The sequence below is a fragment of the Pituophis catenifer genome, unplaced genomic scaffold, assembly GCF_029215685.1.
Source record: "Pituophis catenifer annectens isolate HBS135680 unplaced genomic scaffold, rPitCat1.0.hap2 SCAF_15, whole genome shotgun sequence".
NCBI lineage: Eukaryota > Metazoa > Chordata > Lepidosauria > Squamata > Colubridae > Pituophis > Pituophis catenifer.
Genome location: NW_027256895.1, coordinates 14242207 through 14267552, shown reverse-complemented (window position 1 = coordinate 14267552; position 25346 = coordinate 14242207). Strand labels below are relative to the sequence as shown.

Genomic DNA, 25346 nt, shown 5'->3' with positions numbered 1-25346 from the left:
TTAGACATAGGCATTCTTACCATACTGGCCGTTACTGCTGGTGTTGGACTCTCTGCGCGGATGAGAGACTGAGGGGTTGTGAGCTGCCATGCCAACTTTGGGGGCTTTGTAGGGATACGTGTAGCTAGGAGCAGAAGAGGGAGATGTCAGTCTTTGGATTCAATAAGATTTCAGAAAAGTACAGGTAGTCCTTGACTTACAACATCTTCGTTTAGTGACCGTTCAAAATTACAACCGCGCTGAAAAAAAGGGACTTAAGCTGCGACCCGTTTTTCACACTGATGGTTGTTGCGGCATCCCCATGTTCGTGTGATCAAAATTCAGTCAGTTTGGCAACTGACTCATATTTATGATCGTCGCAGTGTCCCGGGTGTGTGTGTGTGTGTCACATGATCCCTTTTTTTTGCGACCTTCTAACAAGGAAAAGGATTGTGGTTTGTCGGCCACCGGGCCCTCCAGCAGCCGAATTGGAGGAGGAGGAGGCGTGGGAGTCAGGGTCAGCGTCAAGGAAGCCTGAGAGCTCAGAGTGGGAAGAGGGAATGGAGCTGGCAGAGAGAGAGAGAGATAGAGGTGGAGCCTGGGCCATCTGTCAGCCCTCAGATGGAGAGTCAACAGCCCCCAGGTCTGGAGGTGGCTGATGAGGAAGAGGAGGAACAGCTGGGTCTAGTGCCTGACGCACGGATGTGCAGAAGGCAGAGGAGAGGAGAGCAGTGGAAATCTATGGGCCAATCCTTGGGACGGAAGAGTCACTGCTGCTAGCGAAGCCCCACCCTAGCTCTGGGCAGACAATTATTCATCTCCCGGACGGATGGACTTGTTAGCCTGCGGTGAGAGCGAAACTTTTTGCCTGGGCTGCAGGCACCCCTAATAAAGGAGTGTTTGGGGAGCTGGGTCAGAACAAAAAGTCACTAGGGAAGCCAGATTCACTTAGCAGCCGCGTTACTAACTTAACAACTCCAGTGATTCACTTAACAACTGTGACAAGACAGGTGGTAAGTTGGGGCAAAATCCACTCAACCACAGAAATGTCGGGCTCGACTGTGGGCATAAATCGAGGACTACCTGTATTTGGCACGGCGGCCCTGCTCTCTCTCTCTCTCTCTCACCTGTTGTCCTGGGATGGGTTGTTCCGACAGGAACTGAATAGGAAGCAGCCTCCGATGATCACCAGCAAGGAAGCACTCCAGCCTAGATATAAGGCAGGTCCAATTTCGTATCTGAATAAACAAAAGGGGTGTAATTGATTGGTGGGCTGGTTGGTTGATTGATTGATGCATTGACAGTTCACTTTTCTGGATCTATGGGAGGGGTTTTAACCAGAGGTGGGATTCACTTACCTTCCCTACCGGTTTGCAAATGTGAGCGCGCCATTCCGCGCATGCACAGTGCTCGCGGATTACATCCGAGCGGGTGGATGTAGTCTCTCACAGTTGCTACTACCGGTTCGCTTGAACCGGACAGAACCGGCTCAATCCCACCTCTGGTTTTAACCCCTCTCTATCCGGAAGGGTGAGTCAGAAGGATTGGCTCAGAAGTCCCCGAGCAAGCAACATCTTTAAGTAGGAACTTAACTTGAGATCCAAAGGCAACATTAATTAATTGTTTAATTATTCCATCTCATCAGGAAAAAAAAAAGAATCTGAACAATCTGTTTCAACCTTCTGCAATAGGAGCAAGAAATTGTTAAAAATCTTTCATATTGGGCTCATTAAGATTAAGATGCCGACTATAGGACATTGCATGCCAAAACAACTTAGACATAATTTCTCCCATGTCATCACTGCTGAACACCTACCCTGTTTCCCCCAAAATAAGACATTCCCTGATAATAAGCCCAATCGGGCTTTTGAGTGCATGGCAATAAGGCCAAGCGCCTATTTCAGGGTTCAAAAAAAATATAAGACAGGGTCTTATTTTTGGGGAAACACGGTAAGTCCTACAGCATTGTCTTAGTCCTAAAGATGTTTACCCATGTAGTAGGGCTGTATTGCTATTATCCTTGTCATTCTTCTTATCTTTCTCATCGTCCCATATTTCCTACTACCTTTTCCTGTTGGTATATTATGATTTCTCAATTGCCATTTGTCTCTTATGATTGATGATTGTATCTTATGATTTATGATCTATGACGTATCACTTTGTTGTTTGTATTTACACTGAGAGGTTATGCACCGGAGAGAAATTCCTTGTGTGTCCAATCACACTTGGCCAATAAAGAATTCTATTCTGTTGTTCTGTTGTTCTGTTCTGTTCTGTTCTGTTCTGTTCTGTTCTGTTCTGTTATGTTATGTTATGTTCTACTCTATTCTATTCTACTCTATTCTACCATACTCTACTCTGTTCTCTATTCTAGTCTACTCTCTTCTATTCTCTCTTCTCTTCTCTTCTACTCTACTCTCTTCTGTATTCTGTTCTATTCTATTCTACTCTATTCTACTAGAGTAAAATACTCACTCTACTCTACTCTACTCTACTCTACTCTACTCTACTCTACTTTATTCTATTCTATTCCATTCCATTCCATTCCATTCTACTACACTCTATTCTATTCCATTCCATTCCATATTTTCTATTCTATTCTGTTCTGTTCTGTTCTATTCTGTTCTGTTCTGTTCTGTTCTGTTCTACTCTATTCAATTCCACTCCACTCCATTCTCACCTTAGGCAGGAAAGCCAGTTGGGTGACCTTGGGCCAGTCCCTCTTTCTCCCAGCTCACCTCACCGGGTTGGCATTGTGGAGGAAATAGGAGAAGGAAGGTGTGTTGGATATTTATTTATTGTATTTATTTATTTTATTGGTTCAATTTATATGCCGCCCTTCTCTGGAGACTCAGGGCGGCTTACAATGCGTTAAGCAATAGCCTTCATACTTTTTGTATATACCTGCTTAGTAGGGCTTTCGGGGGCCCCCAAGCGGTATTCTTTTTTATCCAAAATCAGCTTATTGCCCCCACAATCCGGGTCTTCATTTTACCTACCTCAGAAGGATGGAAGGCTGAGTCAACCTTGAGCCTGGTGAGAATTGAACTTGCAGTAATTGCAGGCAGCTGGTGTTACTTAACAGCACTTTAGTCTGCTGCGCCACCAAGGCTCTAAATGTTTTCCACCTTGCGTTATTTGAAAAAATAATAAAGGTGGGGATATAAATAAAACTCCCTTTTTACAACCCTGTAATTCCTTAATTCAGGCTAGAGTTGTGGTGAATGGTTAGAGCTGAGCGTTTACTGGACAGATCCCCTCCCTGATGGCTACATGGAGATCACAGTAGATATTTTTTCTTTGGGCCCTAGGAGAGAAACATCTGCCACTACCTAGTCAACCTTCAACTAACCTTCAGCTAACTTTCAACCTTCTGAATGGAAGGTGAGCATTTTTACCACTAGACCACCAGGCTGCTCAACGGCGGCATACAAATAATATATAAATCAATAAATGGTCCATCCTGCCATTTTCTTTTTTCAGCCTTAGACCCAGGATACGCCGAGAAAAAAAAAAAAAAGAATATGGATCTACCTGTTGGATACTTACTTTGTCCCAACAAACAGCGGGTTAAAAAAATCCCGGGTGATATTGAAGGCGTACCATGAAACGGTCACCATCCCGCAGAGACCTGAATAGGGAGGTTGAAAAAAGATATTTGGGGTGAGAAATAGCTTTGGGGTGAACCATTGAGTGGATTGTCAGGATTTGCTTTTTGGGAAACCCGATAGCTGGAGGGCCAAAGGATCATCTACAGCAGGGGCGTAAACTCAATTTACCATATTTTTTGGCGTATAAGACACACTTTCCCCCCCTAAAAGAGGTTGAAAATTTGGGTGCATCTTATACTCTGAATGTAGTCCCGACCACCCGCTGGCCCCCACCCTTCGGCCTCTGCGTGTCCTCTTCCTGGCTACAGAGATTGCCACAGACAATGGCTTACATTTTTGTGCTCCGCGCCTCGCGTTTTCAGCTTCCAAATGTTCCGTTTGAGAGCCGTTCAAGGCTACGGGGATCGCCAAAGCACATCGCTGCCTCTGCGTTGTTGGCCTCTGCACATCACATTTTAGGTCTCCGCAGGCCCCGTTTTTGGCCTCTGTGTGTTGCGTTTTCGGGCGGCGATTAGCGGCGATGTGCTTTGGCAATCTCTGAAGCCTTGAACGGCTCTCAAACGGAGCGTTTGGAGGCTGAAAACGTGAGGCGCAGAGCCCAAAATGGCAACCTGGAACAGCTGCTGCCTTGTATTACCACTTCTGCGCTTCGCCTGCTTTACTCACTGAAGCTCCCTCCAACGTTCAGCTGTGCTGAAGCTGCTTATCAGCCCCAATGCGCACACGCTCACAACCAGCAAACTAATGTGCTGAAGCTGACCAGGCTATGGATGCTAGCCAGATACCTGGTAGGCAGAGGCCAAAAACTAAGGTGCGTCTTACACCCTGAAAAATGCGGTTATTGAGGCCTGCATCAGGGTTGTGTTTGACCTAGGCCGGGGGGGGGGGGGGTGGCCAGGGGGCGTGGCCAGCTCAACGTCACTTATCAAGGCTCTGTTTTCAGCCGCGACGGCCCATCTGGGCTCCATTTTCACTGGCAGAGGGTTGCAGGAGGCCATCGCGGCCAAAAACGGGAAAAAAAATTTTTTTAAGTGAAAGTATTAGTAGAGTATCCTTATACATGTAGTTCAAAGTTACAATGCCACTTTGGAAAACACTAATTTGAAAATGAATACAACAATAGAGAGAGAATGGAGAGGGATAGAGGAGAGAAGAGAGGAAGGAGAGAGAGGGAAAGAAGAAAGGGAAAAGGAGAGGAAGAAAGAGAGGGGAAACAAGAAGGAGAGGAGGAAAGAAGAAAGTAGAAGAGTAGAAGAGTAGATGGAAGAAGAGAGGGAAAGGAAAGAGAGGAGAGGGAGAAGAAAGATTGTTGTAAAACAAGGGAGATGAAATGGTAGAAGAGTAACCCCGAATATACTTAAATTGTTTAGGATGAACAACGTATAAAAGCTAAAAGAAAATATGTATGTTAGATAAGAAACTGTACATTTAAGATACATTTATGGGGGGGGAGAGAAATAAAAAACATTAAAAAAAAAGTTACAACGGCACTGAAAAAAAGAGATTTAATTACCATTTTTGAGGACTGTTGCATCCTCCCCCATGGTCACGTGATCAAAATTCAGACCCTTGGCAACTGGTTCATATTTATGACGGTTGCAGTGTCCCGGGGGAGGCGGGTGACATCAGGGGTGAAATCTACTTACCTTCCCTACCGGTTTGGAACCGCACGTGCGCCATCTTCATGTCCGATTTTGGACCTCTGAGCATGCGCAAAGGCTTTTGTGTATGCACAGAGGGTAAAAAACAGGTTACTTCCTGGTAAAGACATCCGGGCAGGTAGGCAGAGCCTCATGCTGTCGCCGCTACCAGTTCGCCGAACCACACACCACCGCCGCTACCAGTTTGCCCAAACTGGAGCAAACCGGTAGCATTTCACCCCTGGGTATCACGTGATCCCCTTTAGCGACCTTTGGACAAGCAAAGTCAAGGGAGAATCCAGATTCACCTAATCACCATGTCGCCAACTTAACATATGCAATGATTCACTTTACAACGGGGTCAGGAAAAGTCGTACAATGGGGCCAAAGCGCACTTAACCAATGTTTCCCTTAGCGAGGAGAAATTTGGGGATGGCGTTGTGCTCGTCAGTCGAGGACTATCTGTACAGAAGAAAGCTTACCAGCCAGGATGAACAAACTGCCTCCCATGACCGCCAACTTGGCTTTCGCATTGGGGTTGTTTTCGGCCACTTTGGTGCACTGTAAGCCCAGCATGCTGCTCATAATCGCTAAGAAACCCAGGACCAGCGCAGTGATCATGAGGGCCCGCGAAGCTTGCAGATATGCTACAGGGGAGACAAGAAAAAGGAGAATAGTGAGTGCAGCTGTTTCCACTGGCTTTTAAAAAGTAACGTTTTTATTTTAGAGAGATAGAGATTTTCTAGGCCAGGGGTGTCAAACTCGACTTCATTGAGGGCCGCATCAGGGTTGTGTTTGACCTCGGTGGGCTGGGGGGGGGAGGGGGTGTGGCCAGGATGGGTGTGGCCAGCTTGACGTCACTCATGTCGGGGGCGCCTGTGGTAGCTGAACGTTTTCACTGGCAGAGGGTTGCAGGAGGCCGTGGCACCCGAAAATGGAGCTCGGAAGCCCGTTTTCACTGACAGAAACAGCCCAGACTGGTCCTTCGCTGTTTCCAGGGTGGCCCTGCGGGCCAGATCTAAGTACCCCATCAGCCGGATGCAGCCCCCAGGCCTTGAATTTGACCCCCCTGTACTAGGCAGATTTTTTAATCTGCAGCTACAAATCCTTTTTATATAATGATTAGAGCAGGTATATTGTCCCTAAAACTAGGATGATGGCAGATAGATGATAGATAGATAGATAGATAGATAGATAGATAGATAGATAGATAGAAAACAGATAGATAGGTGATACATAGAAGATAGATAAATAGTTAGATAGATAAATGGATAGATAGATGATAGATAGAAGATAGATAGGTAGGTAGATGATAGATAGAAGATAGATAGATAGAAGATAGATAGATGATAGGTAGAAGATAGATAGATAGATAGATAGATAGATAGATAGATAGATAGATAGATAGATGATAGATAAATAATTGATAGAAGGTAGATAGAAGATAGATAGATAAATAGATAGATGATAGATAGAAGATAAATGATAGATAGATAGAAGATAGATAGATAAATAGATAGATGATAGATAGAAGATAGATAGATAGATAGATAGATAGATAGATAGATAGATAGATAGAAGATAGATAGATGATAGGTAGAAGATAGATAGATAGATAGATAGATAGATAGATAGATAGATAGATGATAGATAGAAGATAGATAAATAATTGATAGAAGGTAGATAGAAGATAGATAGATAAATAGATAGATGATAGATAGAAGATAAATGATAGATAGATAGAAGATAGATAGATAAATAGATAGATGATAGATAGAAGATAGATAGATAGAAGATAGATAGATGATAGGTAGAAGATAGATAGATAGATAGATAGATAGATAGATAGATAGATAGATAGATAGATGATAGATAGAAGATAGATAAATAATTGATAGAAGGTAGATAGAAGATAGATAGATAAATAGATAGATGATAGATAGAAGATAAATGATAGATAGATAGAAGATAGATAGATAGATAAATAGATAGATGATAGATAGAAGATAGATAGATAGATAGATAGATAGATAGATAGATAGATAGATAGAAGATAGATAGATGATAGGTAGAAGATAGATAGATGATAGATAGAAGATAGATAAATAATTGATAGAAGGTAGATAGAAGATAGATAGATAAATAGATAGATGATAGATAGAAGATAAATGATAGATAGATAGAAGATAGATAGATAGATAAATAGATAGATGATAGATAGAAGATAGATAGATAGATAGATAGATAGATAGATAGATAGATGATAGATAGAAGATAGATAAATAATTGATAGAAGGTAGATAGAAGATAGATAGATAAATAGATGATAGATAGAAGATAAATGATAGATAGATAGAAGATAGATAGATAAATAGATAGATGATAGATAGAAGATAGATAGATAGAAGATAGATAGATGATAGGTAGAAGATAGATAGATAGATAGATAGATAGATAGATAGATAGATGATAGATAGAAGATAGATAAATAATTGATAGAAGGTAGATAGAAGATAGATAGATAAATAGATAGATGATAGATAGAAGATAAATGATAGATAGATAGAAGATAGATAGATAGATAAATAGATAGATGATAGATAGAAGATAGATAGATAGATAGATAGATAGATAGATAGATAGATAGATAGAAGATAGATAAATAGATAGATAGATGATAAAAGATAGATAAATGATAGAAGGTAGATAGATAAATAGATAGATGTTAGATGATAGATAGAAGATAAATAGATAGATAGATAGATAGATAGATAGATAGATAATATAAATATATAATATATATTTTATATATTGTAGCCACCATCCTAGTTTTAGGAACAATATACCTGCTCTAATCATTATATAAACAGGATTTGTAGCTGCAGATTAGAAAATCTGCCTAGAATTTAATTGGTATTGTGAGCTGACCTCATAATATTACTATAGAATACGGTATAATTGAACGATAATTGCATTTTCAAGCAAGAGGACGTCTTTGAAATAATTTTGGGTAACGGAGGTAATCCCCAAATTAATGACCACAGTTGGAGCCAGAATCTCCATTGCCGAGCAAGGTGGTTATTAAGTGAGCCGCACCTGATTTTACAACCTTTATATCATGGTTGTTAAGGAATTCATGTGTTTGTTCAGCAAATCCAGCTTTCCCCGTTGACTTGGCTTGTTGGAAGCCAACTGAGAAGATAGCAAAGGGGGAATCACATGATCTCAGGATTTATGCAAATATCATAAATCAATGCCAGTGGCCAAGTGCCCAAACTCTGATCATGTCGCGACAGTCATAAGTGCGAGGATCAGTTATAAGTCACTTTATTCAGTGCCATTGAAACAGAATAACAGATTTGGAAGGATCTAGTCCAATCCTCTGCTCAGGCAGGAAAACCCTGTACCAAATCAGACAAATGGTTCTTAAAAACTTTCACTGTTGAAGCATTTACAACTTCTGGAGGCAAGTTGTTCCACTGGTTAATTGTTCTCACTGTCAGGAAATTTCTCCTTAGTTCTAAATTGTTTGATTAATTTCCGTCCATTGCTTTTTGTCCTGCCTTCAAGTGCTTTGGAGAACAGCTTGACTCTTTACTTTACTTTACTTTTATTTGATTTATATACCGCCCTACTCCCGAAGGACTGAGGGCAGTGAACAGCCAACAATAAAATACATACATACAAAATTTAAAAAGCAGAAATAAAATCAAATTAAATAGTTTGGCCCAGACAGATTAAAACTCCAATCAATTTAAAACAAATTTAAACTTTGAATATTAAAAATACTAAAAAATATTAAAAATTGTTTTAAAAGAGGGAGAAAGTTAGGCCAGGCCTGCCTGGTGAAATAAAAAGGTCTTTAGAGCGCGGCGAAAGGTGCGCAGATCCGGGATCCTCCGTATCTCCGGGGGGAGCTCGTTCCAGATAGTAGGTGCCCCCACAGAGAAGGCTCTCCCCCTGGGGGCCGCCAGTCAACATTGTTTGGCCGACGGCACCCGGAGGAGCCCCTCTCTATGAGAGCGTACCGGCCGGTGGGAGGCTATTGGTGGTAGTAGGCGGTCCCGCAAGTACCCAGGTCCTGAGCCATGGAGCGCTTTAAAGGTGGTAACCAAAACCTTGAAGCGCACCCGGAAGACCACCGGGAGCCAGTGCAGCTCGCGCAGGAGGGGTGTTATATGGGAACGCCATGTCGCTCCCATTACCACCTGCGCGGCCGCACTCTGCACCAGTTGGAGCCTCCGGGTGCTCCTCAAGGGGAGCCCCATGTAGAGAGCGTTACAATAGTCCAGGCGGGAGGTGACAAGGGCATGAGTGACCATGCGGGAGTCCTTCTTTTTGTTAGACTAGATCCGTGATGGCGAACCTATGGCAGGTGTGCCACAGCTCTCTGCGGGCATGCAAACCGTCACTCAGCTCAGCTCCACCATGTATGCGTGCGTGTGCCTCCTGCTGGCCAGCTGATTTTTGGGGTTTGCGGGGGGGGGGAGCATGCGGGAGATGCGGGCCCATGCGCAGGGGGTCACACGCATAAACGGGGGCAGGGAGCGTGGGGGGTGTGGCAAGCCCCCCCCCCATGGCCCATTTTTGGGCCCAGGAGGCTACAGGGAGGCCTTCTAGGCCAAAAACAAGGAGGCAGGGGGGAGTCACGCACACATACGCGGGGGCGGGAGGAGAATGGGTGTGTGTGTGCACGCATGCACAGGTCAGAGGTGCTATTCAGCAGGTTCTGTCCAGTTCTGGAGAACCGGTAGCGAAAATTTTGAGTAGTTCCCCCATCTTTTCTCTGCCTCCTGCGTCCCAGCTGATCGGGAGGAAATGGGGATTTTGCAATAACCTTCCCCTGGAGTGGGGTGGGAATGGAGTTTTTACAGTATCCTTCCCCTGCCACGCTCACCAAACCATGCCACGCCCACCAAGCCCTGCCCACAGAACCGGTAGTAGAAATTTTTGAATCCCACCACTGGTGCGGGGGGGGGGGGCGCATTGCATTATGGGTGCCAACACATGCGCACTCTTTCAGCACACGATAAGAAAAGGGTTAGCCATCACTGGACTAGACAAAACCAATTCCAGCAAACATTTTTCATATGTTTTAACCTCTAATCCCCTAATCATCTTTGTTGCTCTTCTCTGCACTCTTTCTAGAGTCTCCACATCTTTTTTACATCGTGGCGACCAAAACTGGATGCAGTATTCCAAGCGTGGCCTCACCAAGGCCTTACAAAGTGGTATTAATATTATACGCGATCTTGATTCTGTCCCTCTGTTAATGCCTGGATAGCTCTGCAGACTAAGCACTGTAATTTAACACCAGCTGTCTGCAATTAAAGTAAGTTCGAATCTCGCCAGGCTCAAGGTTGACTCAGCCCTTCCATCCTTTCTAAGGTAGGTAAATTGAGGACCCAGTTTGTGGGGGCAATAAGCTGACTTTGTATAAAATATACAAAAGTATGAAGGCTATTGCTTAACGCACTGTAAGCCGCCCTGAGTCTCTGGAGAAGGGCGGCATATAAATCAAATTAAAAAAAAAAAAATGCAGCCCAGGACTGTGTTGGCTTTTTTGGGCAGCTGAAGCAAACGACTGGCTCGTATTTACGGAACTCCGAACCACTTGCAAAACAAACGGTGGTAAATCAAGGCCTGTTTTTCAAGCAGGTTTTCCCAACAGAAAAATTGAGTTAGCCTCAGTTGGCTAAATTCAACCACGGTTGACTCAACTAACTGCTGAGACAAACATTTACATTTCAGGATGACTGGATGGATTTATATCGAGCGACAACAAAGCAGGCCCAGTAAACTTGATGGCAGATTGAAGCTGACCGCAAAATGGCGGAAAAACATTGGTCCTTGCCAAAACAATTCATCGCCCATGTGCTCAACCCAAATGTTTATTTTTATAAAGAGGTACCTTTCGGTCAATGTTGATAACATCCTTGACTTATCTGCCTGAGCAAATAAACTCCGCCCTCCGAAAAAAAGGCCCTGTTTGTTTTCTTCTGTCAATGGTCTCAAACTGCATTGACATTCCTTCTTCTTTCACCCAGAAACAAAATAAGATCCTTCTAAGCAACAGCTTAGATTGACCCCAGAGCAATCCCTGGACAAATGGCTAGCTTATGCAATTGACCCCGAATGTTAAGTTCCTTAAAAAAACAAACAAGCATGCAACCGGCTAGCCACCACCTGAAATGCTCCCAACATGGAGGCCACGCCTATCCAAATTCCCATGGGGACAGAGGTGAGATTCAGCCGGTTCGGATCGGTTTCGGCAAACCAGTAGCGGCGACCCGCCCAGACGTAATGCTGTCGTACTTAACCACGTTTTCGAGGCCGGGCACGTGCATGGAAGGTGCATGCGTGAACAAAGCACATGTGCAGATGGCTGGGCACATGCGTTGAAGGCGCACATGCGCACAGAGAGAGTGCGGAAGGCCGGGCACATGTGTGGAAGGGGTGCGCGAGCGAAGCAAGGGTCCGTGCACACAGTGAACCGGTGGTAAGACTATGTGGAAGCCACCGCTGGCTGGGGATAATGAGGTTTGCAGTCCAGAGCATATTGGCAGGACACTAAGTTGGGGAAAACGGGTATAGAGAAATGCAGGTATAAGCTGCCACAGTCACTCGGAAGGAGAAGAAAAATGTTTATTGTTTGTTTATTTCTTTTATCGCACTTTTATTACTTTACAAATCGCTCAAGCCAGAGTAAAGACCAAAGACTCCTCCTCTTTTCCCCACAACAACCACCTTGTGAGGTGAGTTGGGCTGAGAGGGAAGGACTGGCCCAAATTCATCCAGCTGACTTTCATAGTTAGGGTGGGACTAGAACTCACAGTCTCCTGATGATTGGCTCAAAGTCACCCAGCTGACTAGGAAGAGACTAGAATTTCCAGTCTCCTGGTAATCGGCCCAAAGTCACCCCAGATGACTAAGAGGGGACTAGAACTCCCAGCCTCCTGTGATTGGTCCAAAGTCACCCAGCTGACTGAGAGGGGACTAGAACTTCCAGTTTCCTAGTGATCGGCCCAAAGTCCCCCCAGATGACTAAGAGGGGACTAGAACTCCCAGTCTCCTGGTAATCGGCCCAAAGTCACCCAGCTGACTGAGAGGGAACTAGAACTTCCAGTCTTCTGGTGATTGGTCCAAAGTCACCCAGCTCACTGAGAGGGGACCAGAACTCCCAGTCTCCTAGTGATCGGCCCAAAGTCCCCCCAGATGACTAAGAGGGGACCAGAACTCCCTGTCTCCTGGTGTTTGGCCCAAAGTCACCCAGCTGACTAAGAGGGGACTAGAACTCCCAGTCTCCCAAATTTGGCTTTTATGACCAACGAAGCACTTGAAATCACAGTCTCCTACCTTCTAACCTAGCGCCTTAACCACTAGACCACTAAACTTGACACGGCAGTCCTCTCCTCACTCCCAGCTCTTCAGGTGGGAAGAAGGATTCTTCTTCGTCTTTCCAGGTGATGAAGCCAGCATTCAAGGTTTGTCTGGTTATAAAGACTCCCCCTGACACGTATCCCAAGGAGTGAAGGCATCTCTTTGCCCTTGGAAGGTGACGGACACCGGGGAAGGGAAAACCTCTTGATCTTTTGTCCTCGGAGATCACCTCGTCATTTCAACTTGGATCCTGCCTCTTTGTGGCAGGAGAAAATCCCAACAAAAGGCTTTATTGTTTTGGCAGAGGCGTAGCAACAAATATTAACCAGGAAGCAAGGAGAAACGGGGCTATTTCCTTGCGTTCCATCCCAGCTGCACTTTGAACAGGGGATGGTCTCAGGCCAAGTTGTTCCATCTTCTGTCCTAGGCGGAATCCTCTCCGCCTCGCCCCGTCCAATGTCTTCCCTTCCTTGTCGCAAATTGGTCTCGGACAGAGACTGGCGAACGGGGGGAGGCGGTGGCATTTTCATCCAAGCAACGGAGCAACGCTTTGAAAGAGATTACATGGCGGTTCGAATGGGGTGGGCAGGGGTGGGCTTCAAAAATGTTAGCAAGGGGTTCTCTGTCCGGTTGCTGGGTGGGCGTGGCCATGGTGGGCATGGCCTAGTCGGTCTCCTGTACCACGGCGGGGAAGGGGAATTTTTGCCCTCCCGGGGCTCTGGAGGCTTTTCTCAAGCCTCCGGGAGGGCAAAAACAGCCTCCCCAGGCTCTGGAGGCCGGAAACAGGCCCATTTCTGGCCTATCTGAACTTCTGGTAGGCCTGTTTTTCGCCCTCCCCAAGTCTCTGTGAGTGCCCTGCATTTACCTGCATCCAAAACAGGCCACGTGGGGACTCCTGGGAGGGGTGGGCTGGGCCAGCCGGGAGTGGGGTTTGGGGGTTCTCCAAACTGCATAGAATCTTAGCTAGAGGCTCTCCCGAACCCCTGCGAACCCCCAACAGCCCACCTCTGGGTGTGGGAGTACGACCAGATTTCCAGAGAAAAATTGCAGCCTACAGGAAGATTTGCACTACTCAGGTGACCCTGAGGACACAGACAAACCTCCAAGGGGCCTCAACGACTCTCTAAAAAGAATGCAAATGACCAGCCGTCTGCAAAGAGTATAAATCCTTCCATTTCCTAACCATCTAGTCAGAGCTGAAGAAGCTTCTTGGATGAGAAGCAAAACGTCCTCAAAGAAAAAAACCCAGAAAAGTCCAGTTGCCTCCTGAAAAGAAAAAAAAAACCATTGGGACTTTGAAAGAGATCTTGAAAAGGAGCAAGGAAGAAACCCTAAGATTTGCAACAAAACGTCAGAGGATGGAGTGCTACCTCAGAGGTGGTCCTCGATTTACGACCACAATTGATTCTAACATTTCCATTGCTAAGCGAGACAGTTGCTGAGTGAGTTTAGCCCCATTTTATGACCTTGTTTACCTCAGTGGTTACCGTATTTTTCGGACTATAAGACGCACTGGAGTATAGGACGCGCCTAGATTTCGAAAGGAAAACAAGAAAAAAAATAGTTTTTGGCCTCTGCGCGTCGTTTTTGCCCTCCTCAGCCCCCAGGAGCACTCTGCAGGCCACCCAAACCCTCTGCACGTCCCATTTTAGTGAAAAACGGTCCCATTTTTGGCCTCCGAAACTCCCCACGCGTCCCATTTTTGCCTTCCTCAGCCCCCAGGAGCACTCTGCAAGCCACCCAAACCCTCTGCACATCCCGTTTTTGTGGAAAAACGGGGCCGTTTTTGGCCTCTGAAACTCCCCATTTTTGCCCTCCTCAGCCCCCAGGAGCACTCTGCAGGCCACCCAAACCCTCTGCACGTCCCATTTTACTGAAAAACGGGCCCGTTTTTGGTCTCCCAAACTCCCCACACGTCCTATTTTTTCCCTCCCCGGCCCCCAGGAGCACTCTGCAGGCCACCCAAACCCTCTGCGCGTCCCGTTTTTGTTAAAAATGGGCCCATCTTTGACCAAAACGTGACACGCGGGAGGGGAGTTTCGGGAAGCCAAAAACAGGGCTGTATTCCGTCTATAAGACACACCGACATTTCCACCCAGTTTTTTTTTTGGTGGGGGGAAGTGCGTCTTATAGTCCGAAAATTACGGTAAGTGAATTGCTGCATTTGTTATGTTAGTAAGAAGGCTGTTGAATGAATCTGGCTTCCCCGTTGACTTTGCTTGTCAGAAGGTCGCAGAAGGGGATCGCTGCAACCGTCATAAATACGTGCCAGTTTCCAAATGTCGAAATTTTGATCATGTGACCATGAGGGGATGCTGCAAAGGGACTTAAGTGTGAAAAACGATCGTCAACTTTTTTGAGTCACACTAAATGAATGGTTGTTGAGGATTGCTTATATCAGTTTGAACCAGTGGTGAAATCCCAATTTTTTTTACTACCGGTTCTGTGGGCATGGCTTGGTGGGCGTGGCTTGGTGGGCGTGGCAGGGGAAGGATATTACAAAATCCCCATTCTCTCCCCACTCCTGGGGGAAGGATATTGCAGAAAAAAATGCTTTTAAAAGCTTCTGATGATCAGGCAAATCAGCTGGGATCGCCAGAGGCTTTTCAAAGCATTTTTTTTCCTACAACCTCTTTGACTGAAGAGGTTGCAGAAAAAAATGCTTTGAAAAGCCTCTGCCTTTAAAAGTCTCTGGCGATCCCAGCTGACTTGCCTGATCGTCAGAAGCTTCTAAAAGCATTTTTTTTCTGCAACCTCTTAAGGTTGTAGAAAAAATGCTTTTAAAAGTTTAAAAAAAAAAAGTTGGCCACGCCCACCCAGTCACATTACACCCCCCCTCACTAAGCCACGCCCACAGAACCGGTGGTAACAAATTTTAGATTTCACCCATGATGTTAACCCTGGTTTTCACATCATTCACTTTTCAGGACCTCGGAACATTTTATCTGCTCGTTTTGATCACTAAACGCATAACAAGTTATCGTGCCGATTGCATTTACATTCCACAAACAGCTACCTATTCTCTGGGTGACTTCACCATTCAGGTAGTCCTTGAGTTACAACAATTCATTTAACGAAGAGACAACAGCACTGAAAAAAAGTGACTTAAGCCCGTTTTTCACACTTATGACCATTCGAGCGGCCCTATGGTCATGTGATCAAAATTCAGATTCTTGGCAACGGACTCATCTTTACGACGGGGTTGCAGTGTCCCAAAATCACGTGATTCCCTTCTAACCGGCAAAGTCAGATTCACTTAACAACCGTGTCACTAAAGGTAACCCCCGCAGCGATTCACTGGACAACGGTGCGGCAAGCAAGGTTGTAAAAAATGAGACAAAACGCACTTTTAACCGCTGTCTCGCTCAGCAACAGAAATTTTGGTCGTAAGCCGAGGACGACCCGTATTTCGTCACCAATGGCTTTGACCGTGGTGTGCCGGGCTTCACAAGAGATGCTAAATCATCAAGCTATGGTTTACCAACCAGACTGGCTAAAGTTCAAATAACACACTTAGGCGAAACTGAACTGACTGCATTTTTTTTCCCCCCCGCATTTGTGCGAAAGCCAGAAGGCCAATCGTCCATGCAAAGTTGCAAAGTTGGCAACGGCGGGTGAGAATTTCACAATTTTACCCGCAGCCTTTTTTTTTTTTTTTTAACCTCGGTGATTGGTTCCGCAAACAACTTACCAGGATATCAGCCTAAAATATAGCCTTGGCTGGCATCGAGAACAACTATTATAGCCAAAAATATGTTTACAGCTATTCTGATCTTAACTGGGTTTTTTTTCCTTCCCCTATTTATCTTATGATAATTGCTCGTTGCTGCCCCCTGCTGGCTCCGTGGGAAAACAAAGCAGGAGTGATGTATAGATTGCTGGCAGCCGCGGGAAAATGCTATTTTAAGCCCTTAAGAAATATCTTGCCTGATTTTTTAAAAAGTTGAGCTTGGAGCGGAAAATTAATTCTGGACCAAAGAAATAAAATAAAATAAAGCGTCATGAGACTCTAGAAAGAGTGCAGAGAAGAGCAACGAAGATGATTAGAGGGATTGGAGGCTGCAACATGAAGAACGGTTGCAGGAACTGGGTATGTCTAGTTTAATGAAAAGAAGGACTAGGGGAGACATGAGAGCAGTCTTCCAATATCTCAGGGGCTGCCACAAAGAAGAGGGAGTCAAGCTGTTCTCCAAAGCACCTGAGGGCAGGACAAGAAGCAATGGGTGGAAACTAATCAAGGAGAGAAGCAACTTAGAACTAAGGAGAAATTTCCTGACAGGTAGAACAATTAATAAGTGGAACAACTTGCCTCCAGAAGTTGTGAATGCTCCAACACTGGAAGTTTTTAAGAAGATGTTGGATAACCATTTGTCTGAAGTGGTGTAGGGTTTCCTGCCTAAGCAGGGGGTTGGACTAGAAGACCTCCAAGGTCCCTTCCAACTCTTGTTCTTCTGTTGTTCTGTTCTGTTCTGTGCTGTTCTGTTCTAGTCTACTCTACTCTATTCTATGTCTTTGTCTCTAGATGACCAAAGAAATATGTCTGCACCAATGATCAGCATTATGGATCAGCATATGCACCAAGACAAATTCTTTGTGTGCCCAATCACACTTGGCCAATAAAAAATTCTGTTCTGTTCTGTTCTGTTCTGTTCTGTTCTATTCTATTCTATTCTATTCTATTCTATTCTATTCTATTCTATTCTATTCTATTCTATTCTATTCTATTCTATTCTATTCTATTCTATTCTATTCTATTCTATAGCCTTCTACTCTACTCTACTCTACTCTACTCTACTCTACTCTACTCTACTCTACGTCTTTGTCTCTAGATGACCAAAGATATGTCTGCACCAATGGATCAGCACTATGGATCAGCATATGCACCAAGACAAATTCCTTGTGTGCCCAATCACACTTGGCCAATAAAAAATTCTATTCTATTCTATTCTATTCTATTCTATTCTATTCTATTCTATTCTATTCTGCTCTGCTCTGCTCTGCTCTGCTCTGCTCTGCTCTGCTCTGCTCTGCTCTGCTCTACTCTACTCTACTCTACTCTACTCTACTCTACGTCTTTGTCTCTAAATGACCAAAGATATGTCTGCACCAATGGATCAGCATTATGGATCAGCATATGCACCAAGACAAATTCCTTGTGTGCCCAATCACACTTGGCCAATAAAAAATTCTATTCTATTCTATTCTATTCTATTCTATTCTATTCTATTCTATTCTATTCTATTCTATTCTATTCTATTCTATTCTAGAGCCTTGGTGGCACAGCAGACTAAAGTGCTGTTAAGTAGCACCAGCTGCCTGCAATTACTGCAAGTTCAAATCTCACCAGGCTCAAGGTTGACTCAGCCTTCTATCCTTTCGAGGTAGGTAAAATGAGGACCCGGTTTGTGGGGGAAATAAGCTGACTTTGTATAAAAAAAGAACACTGCTTGGGGGCAGGGGCGAAAGTCCTACTAAGCAGGTATATACAAAAGTATGAAGGCTATTGCTTAACGCATTGTAAGCCGCCCTGAGTCTCCGGAGAAGGGCGGCATATAAATCGAACCAATAAATAAATAATAAATATTCTATTCTATTCTATTCTATTCTATTCTATTCTACTCTACTCTACTCTACTCTACTCTACTCTACTCTACTCTACTCTACTCTATTTGGCATGGAAGGGGAATTTCCCTTTGGGTCCCTTAGCAAAACCTTTGCTGCCTTTCTGCCTGTTGCACAGATAGGCAGGCTAAAGGACAAGGGGCAATAATAAACCTTAACAGAGAGATTCAAGGAGAAGGATCAGGTTTGCACCTTAAAAGAAGGAGGCAGGCTCTGAATCGATCGCGTTAATTGAGCGGTAAACGACTGTTCTACAATTGCTTTGCAAGAGCTTTTGCAGGAGAGGGAATACAGGTTTCTGATAATGGCATAGAAGCCACCTGTTGTTAGCTGCATGTTTAGCCAGTGGTTTTTTTTTTCAAACTTGAAAACTTTTTAAGACGCGTGGGAGACTTCAACTCCCAGAATTCCCCCCACAATTCAGCGCGACTGGGGTACAGCTGGGAAGGAAGAGACGGGGTACAGATTAATAGAGTCGGAAGGGACCTTTAAGGTCATCTAGTCCAACCCCTCCTCCTTGCCTAAGCAGGAGACCCTACCTACCTACCACCATTTTTGACAAAAGGCCAGCCCAATCTCTTCTTGAAAGCCTCCACAAGGGATGGAAGCTCCCACAATTTAGACACTGAGCTTGTTGATCAGAAAGGTTCGGTGGTTGGAATCCCTAGTACGTGTCTCCTGCGTGAGCCGGGGGTTGGATTAGATGACCTCTAAGGTCCCATTCAACTCTTGTTACTGTGAAAACTTCCGAAGGAAAAGAGAAGCCGGCTCACACAACCCATAACAGCCCCGTGGTCCCGAGTCTCTGGAAAGGGTCGGTTCCAGGAACTCAAGATACCAAGGGGGGAGTCTCCCACCGACCCCCCCCAAAAAAGACTCCCCAAAGCCGGCTCGCTCCAGAGCGCCTGGACGACCAACTCGCGCAGCCATACACACACACACAAGGATGATGGGTATTGTGATCCCGAGTCTCTGGAAAGGGCCGCTCCCGGGAACTCCAGCTACCGAGGAGGGGGAATCTCCCCACCCCCAAAAAAAGACTCCCCAAAGCTTGGACGACCAACTCACGCAGCCACACACACACAAATGATGATGGGTATTGTGGTCCCTAGTCTCTGGAAAGGGTCGGTTCCAGGAGCTCAAGATACCAAGGGGGGAGTCTCCCACCGACCCCCCCCAAAAAGACTCCCCAAAGCCGGCTCGCTCCAGAGCGCCTGGACGACCAACTCGCGCAGCCATACACACACACACAAGGATGATGGGTATTGTGATCCCGAGTCTCTGGAAAGGGCCGCTCCCGGGAACTCCAGCTACCGAGGAGGGGGAATATCCCCGCCCCCAAAAAAAGACTCCCCAAAGCTTGGACAACCAACTCACGCAGCCACACACACACAACGATGATGGGTATTGTGGTCCCGAGTCTCTGGAAAGGGCCGGTCCGGGGAGCTCTCCCACTCATCAAAAAAAGACTCCCAAAAGCCGGCTCGCTCCAAAGCGCCTAGACGACCAACTCGCGCAGCCACACACACACAAGGATGATGGGTACTGTGGTCTCGAGTCTCTGGAAAGGGCAGGTTCCGAGAACTCCAGCTACCGAGGGGGGAGTTTCCCACCGATCCCCCCAAAAAAGACTCCCCAAAACCGGGTCGCTCCAGAGCGCCTGGACGACCAACTCGCGCAGCCACACACACACACACACACACAACTGATGATGGGTATTGTGGTCCCTAGTCTCTGGAAAGGGTCGGTTCCAGGAGCTCAAGATACCAAGGGGGGAGTCTCCCACCGACCCCCCCAAAAAAGACTCCCCAAAGCCGGCTCGCTCCAGAGCGCCTGGACGACCAACTCGCGCAGCCATACACACACACACAAGGATGATGGGTATTGTGGTCCCGAGTCTCTGGAAAGGGCCGCTCCCGGGAACTCCAGCTACCGAGAGGGAGGGAGTGCCCCCCCCAAAAAAGACTCCCCAAAGCCTGGCCGACCAACTCACGCAGTCACACACACACAACGATGATGGGTATTGTGGTCCCGAGTCCCTGGAAAGGGCCGGTCCCGGGAACTTCAGATACCAAGGCGGAGGGGGGGAGTCCCAAAGCCAGAAAGTAACAGTAACAAGAGTTGGAAGGGACTTTGGAGGTCATCTAGTCCAACCCCTTGCTCACGCAGGAGACCTGTAGTAAGGATTCGAACCGCCAGCTCGAGATCTGGGGGATCAAGTTGGATCAAACCCCCATCCCACCCTCAATAGACCTCCGAGCGCGGGAATCGCAAGAAAACGGTGCGCCTTTGCTCTCTTTCTCTCTCCAATCGACGGCTGGGGAGGGGGGGAAAACGATCAGGATCCGGTCAAGCGATCCACCCAGATCCCTTTTGCAACCCCGACGGCCTTGGGGAGCGACGGATTTACAACGCTCATCCCTCCACCTCCACCCCTCGATCCCTATCCAGGGAGATCGCTCCCCACCAACTCACCGGGCAGTTCGAGCAGCGATTGGAACTCCCAGCAGTTGTAGACGCCGGTGGAGTCGGTGGCGCAACTCTGCCACAGGTTCTCGAAGATGGTAGAGGTGGTGATGACGTTGCCCGAGACGCTAGAGACCCTCCAGTAGCTGTTGAAGAGGGTGACGGCCAGCAGGGCCCAGCCGACGACGCTCAGGAAGAAACCCACCGTCTCCAACAGGAGCGACATCGTTGGCGGCCGCGAGAGCGGAGGGCGAAAGTTTTGCAAGCGATTAGCGCGAAGCCCAGCGCTGAGCTGCTGCTGCTGCTGCTGCTGCTGCCGCCGCGGGAGGCGCGTCCGAGGCTTCCTCGGGACTCGAACGAGCAGGTAAGGGCGAGAGGGGGGGTGACGTCACCGGCCCGGCCCGAAGTCCACCTTCTAAAGCGGGAATGGGCAGGTTGCTTTTTTTTTTTTTTTTGAAGGCTTTTTTTTTTTGAAAGGCTTTTTTTTTTTTGAAGGCTTTTTTTTTTTTTTTTTTTTGCAAAAAAGCGCCCTTCTCTCCCCGGCTGCCACAGCGATTGCCTGACTTACAGTAACGGATTTGGAAGGGACTTTGGAAGTCATCTAGTCCAACCCCCCGGCTCACGCAGGAGATCTATGCTAGGGATTCGAACCAACCGACCTTTTTCGATCGACAAGCTCAAGCGTCTTAGCTACCGCGAGCCCGGCTAAGGTGGCTCAGGGGCTAAGACGCTGAGCTTGTCGATCCGGAAAGATTTCGGGTGGTTCGAATCCCTGGGACATGTCTCCTGTGTCAGCGGAGGGTGGACTAGATGACCTCCAAAAGTCCCTTCCAACTCTGTTACTGTTAAAGCTTGCAAGTGAAAGAGAAGAGGAGGGTGGGGTGGGGTGGGGTGGGGTGGGGAGGGTGGATGATGGGACGAGGTGGGTCCAGCAGCTTGAGGTGTGGGTGGGCGCTGTCGTCCTGGCTTTGCGGGTGGCCATCCTACTTTGGGACGGGGGTGGGGGCGTGGGAAGGTGAAGTTCACGCTTTGACGCAGAGCGTCAGAGAATAGAATCAGGGTGGATAAAAATTAAAATGATTTTTTTAAAAAAATCAAAAAAATCAGATTTTTTTGATTTAAATCGGATTTTTTTTTATTTTTATCGAATTTATTTTAATAAAAAGTTTTTGGGGTAAAAATCTATCATAAGATAGTTTTCTCTTTAAGATACAGAAATAATTTAGTTTATTCAGCATGAAATGGAGCTTAGTGATGTAGCATGAGGCTGTATATTCTGCAACACTGGGACTATTGGTTGAGTCAACAGTGGGTCAAAGGAGTAGCAGAGATGACAGTTGCTCTTTAAAAATTATGATTTAAATCGAGTTGATTTAAATCAAGCCCTTTTAGTAGTGATTTAAATCATGATTTAAATTGTGATTTAAATCAACCCGATTTAAATCAAATCCACCCTGAATAGAATAGAATAGAATAGAATAGAATAGAATGGAATGGAATAGAATAGAATAGAATAGAAAATATGGAATGGAATGGAATAGAAGGGAAGGGAAGAGGAGAGGAGAGGAGAGGAGAGGACAGAATGAGTTGGAAAGGACCTTGGACGTCTTCTAGTCCAACCCCCTGCTCAGGCAGGAAACCTTATATAGTATACCATTTCAGACAAGTGGTGGTATCTTCTTCTTCTTCATCATCATCATCATCATCATCATTATCACCACCACTGGAAGGGAGCTTGGAGATCTTCTAGTCCAACCCACCGCTCAGCCAGGAAACCCTATATACCATTTCAGACATATGATTGTATCGTCATCTTCATCATCACCAGAAGGGAGCTTAGAGGTCTTCTAGTCCAACCCCCTGCTCGGGCAGGAGACCCTATACCATTCCAGGCAAGTGCCTGTCCAGTCTCTTCTTAAAAACCTCCAGTGACCCACAACTTCCGCAGGCAAAACCGTCCCGCTGGTTAATTATTCTCACGGTTGGGAAATTTCTCCTTCGTTCTAGGTTGCTTCGGTTGGTGTGCTTTGCTTGGGGATTTTCGGAGGGAGCGCGAGGCGTCCACCCGGCCGCTTACTCAACAAACCTGGTTAAAACGAAGCGTGGCTTATCTACGGTGGGCAAGCTGGAGTGAGAAAGCAACGTCGAGCCACAAATTGAGCTGTGGTCCCCAAATCTACCCGGCCTGTCTTTATTTATTTTATTTTATTTTCTTTATTTTATTCAATTTGTATCCCGCCCTTCTCCTAGTGGACTCAGGGCGGTGCACAGCCAGAACTAAAACACATACCAATACAAAATTTTAAATTTTAAAAGAATTATATAATTATTATTATATTATAATAATATTCAAAATAAATACCGGAATAAGAAATTGCAGATAGGTTATGAATGATTATATATATATTTAGTGTGTCTTTAAGTAATAAAGCTAGGCGGGAAATTAGGGAATTGAAGAAACAAGAGATGTGGAATGTCATAATTGTTTAGACTAGGATTGATTATGATTGTTGAAGTTTATACCCTGTAATTTGTTCTGGGAAGGGGAGGGGGGGAGGGGGGAGGTTGAGGTAGGGAAGGGGGGGGGGAAATATGTAAACTTTTTGTAAAACTTCTCAATAAAAAAAAAAAAAGAAACTAAAACCCATTTGACAATTTAAAAGGCTAAAAAAGGCTAACAAAAAAAAAAGGCAGTTTAGCAGGGCAGTTCAAGTGAAGCAAGGCATTTGCGCTTACAGAATACAATTCTGTACAAAAGCCTGGTGGCGCAGCAGACTAAAGCACTGTTACTATCATTCAGCTGCCTGCAATTACTGCTAGTTCGAATCTCCCCAGGCTCAAGGTTGACTCAGCCTTCCATCCTTTTTAAGGTAGGTAAATTGAGGACCCAGTTTGTGTGGGCAATAAGCTGACTTTGTATAAATATACAAAAGTATGAAGGCTATTGCTTAACGCATTGTAAGCCGCCCTGAGTCTCCGGAGAAGGGCGGCATATAAATCAAATTAAAAAACAAAAAAACAAAACAATATCTTAGTTTAGATGCCGGCCAGCCCGAAGTAGGTTAGCGGAGTTGAACCAAGGCAGCCCACCGTCTTCTTTCTCCCTGCATTCTGCATAGCCTCCTTTTTCCCCCGCCATCTCTCTTCCTCTGTTTCTCTTTTGCAAAGGGACCAACCAACCAGAAACCAAGAAGGATGAGCATCAGCCCCGCCCCACAACCTGAAGAAGACCCAAATCTCTGGATCATTTGGGTATAAGGGGTTCATTGACATTCTGTAAAGCCTTAGTAAGACCACACTTAGAATACTGCATCCGGTTTTGGACACCACGCTATAAAAAAATAGATGTTGAGACTCTAGAAAAAGTGCAGAGAAGAGCAACCAGGATGATGAGGGGATTGGAGGCTAAAACATACAAAGAACGGTTGCAGGAACTGGGCATGGCTGGTCTAGTGAAGAGAAGGACCAGGGGAGACATGATAGCAGGGTACCAATATGCACCAAGACAAATTCCTTGTGTGTCCAATCACACTTGGCCAATAAATATTCTATTCTATTCTATTCTATTCTATTCTATTCTATTCTATTCTATTCTATTCTACTCTACTCTACTCTACTCTACTCTACTCTACTCTACTCTACTCTACTCCTATTCTATTCTATTCTATTCTATTCTATTCTACTCTACTCTACTCTACTCTACTCTACTCTACTCTACTCTACTTCTATTCTACTCTACTCTACTTCTATTCTATTCTATTCTATTCTATTCTATTCTATTCTATTCTACTCTACTCTACTCTACTCTACTTCTATTCTATTCTACTCTACTCTACTCTACTCTACTTCTATTCTATTCTATTCTATTCTATTCTATTCTATTCTATTCTACTCTACTTCTACTCTACTCTACTCTACTCTACTCTACTCTACTCTACTCTACTCTACTCTACTCTACTCTACTCTATTCTATTCTATTCTATTCTATTCTATTCCATTCCATTCCATTCCATTCCATTCCATTCCATTCCATTCTCTATTCTATTCTATTCTATTCTATTCTATTCTATTCTATTCTATTCTATTCTATTCTATTCTATTCTATTCTATCCCATTCCATTCCATTCCATTCTATTCTATTCTATTCTATTTTCTATTCTATATCTGAGGGGCTGCCACAGAGAGGAGGGGGTCAAGGCACCTGAAGGCCAGATAAGGAATAATGGATGGGAACTGATCAAAGAGAGATTCAACCTGGAAATGAGGAGAAATTTTCTGACCTTGAGAACAATCCACCCATGGAACAGAAGTTGCCTTCGGAAGTTGTGGGAGCTTCATCACTGGAGGCTTTCAAGAAGAGACTGGACTGCCATCTGTCAGAAATGGTGTAGGGTCTCCTGCTTGGCCGAGGATGGGGGGGTCAGACTAGATGACCTACAAGGTCCCTTACAACTCTGTTCATCTGTTAAATCTGAGATCCAGCATATTTTTCTCTATAGGATCGAGGGCTGGTCATTTCCCTTTCGTTCGCAGGCTTTAAAAATGAGAATAATGAGACAGCCAGCTGTAAGACGCATCTCAGCTCTAAAACAGCTGACTTTGGGCCAGCTGTTGTCTCTTCCGCCAGCTTCCTCGCAGGGTTGTTGTT

General features: G+C 45.4%; 1 protein-coding gene across 1 annotated transcript; it reads right to left on the bottom strand.

Annotated features, from left to right (window-relative positions):
* On the bottom strand, positions 1-20924 carry CLDN15 (claudin 15). Its single transcript, XM_070954429.1, has 5 exons — positions 20708-20924; positions 5713-5877; positions 3529-3610; positions 1107-1217; positions 1-124 (listed from the first exon to the last, which is right to left on the bottom strand). The coding sequence occupies exons 1-5, from the start codon at positions 20922-20924 to the stop codon at positions 1-3; spliced, it is 699 nt and encodes a 232-aa protein (XP_070810530.1).
* Between the last annotated feature and the right edge of the window lie 4422 nt (positions 20925-25346).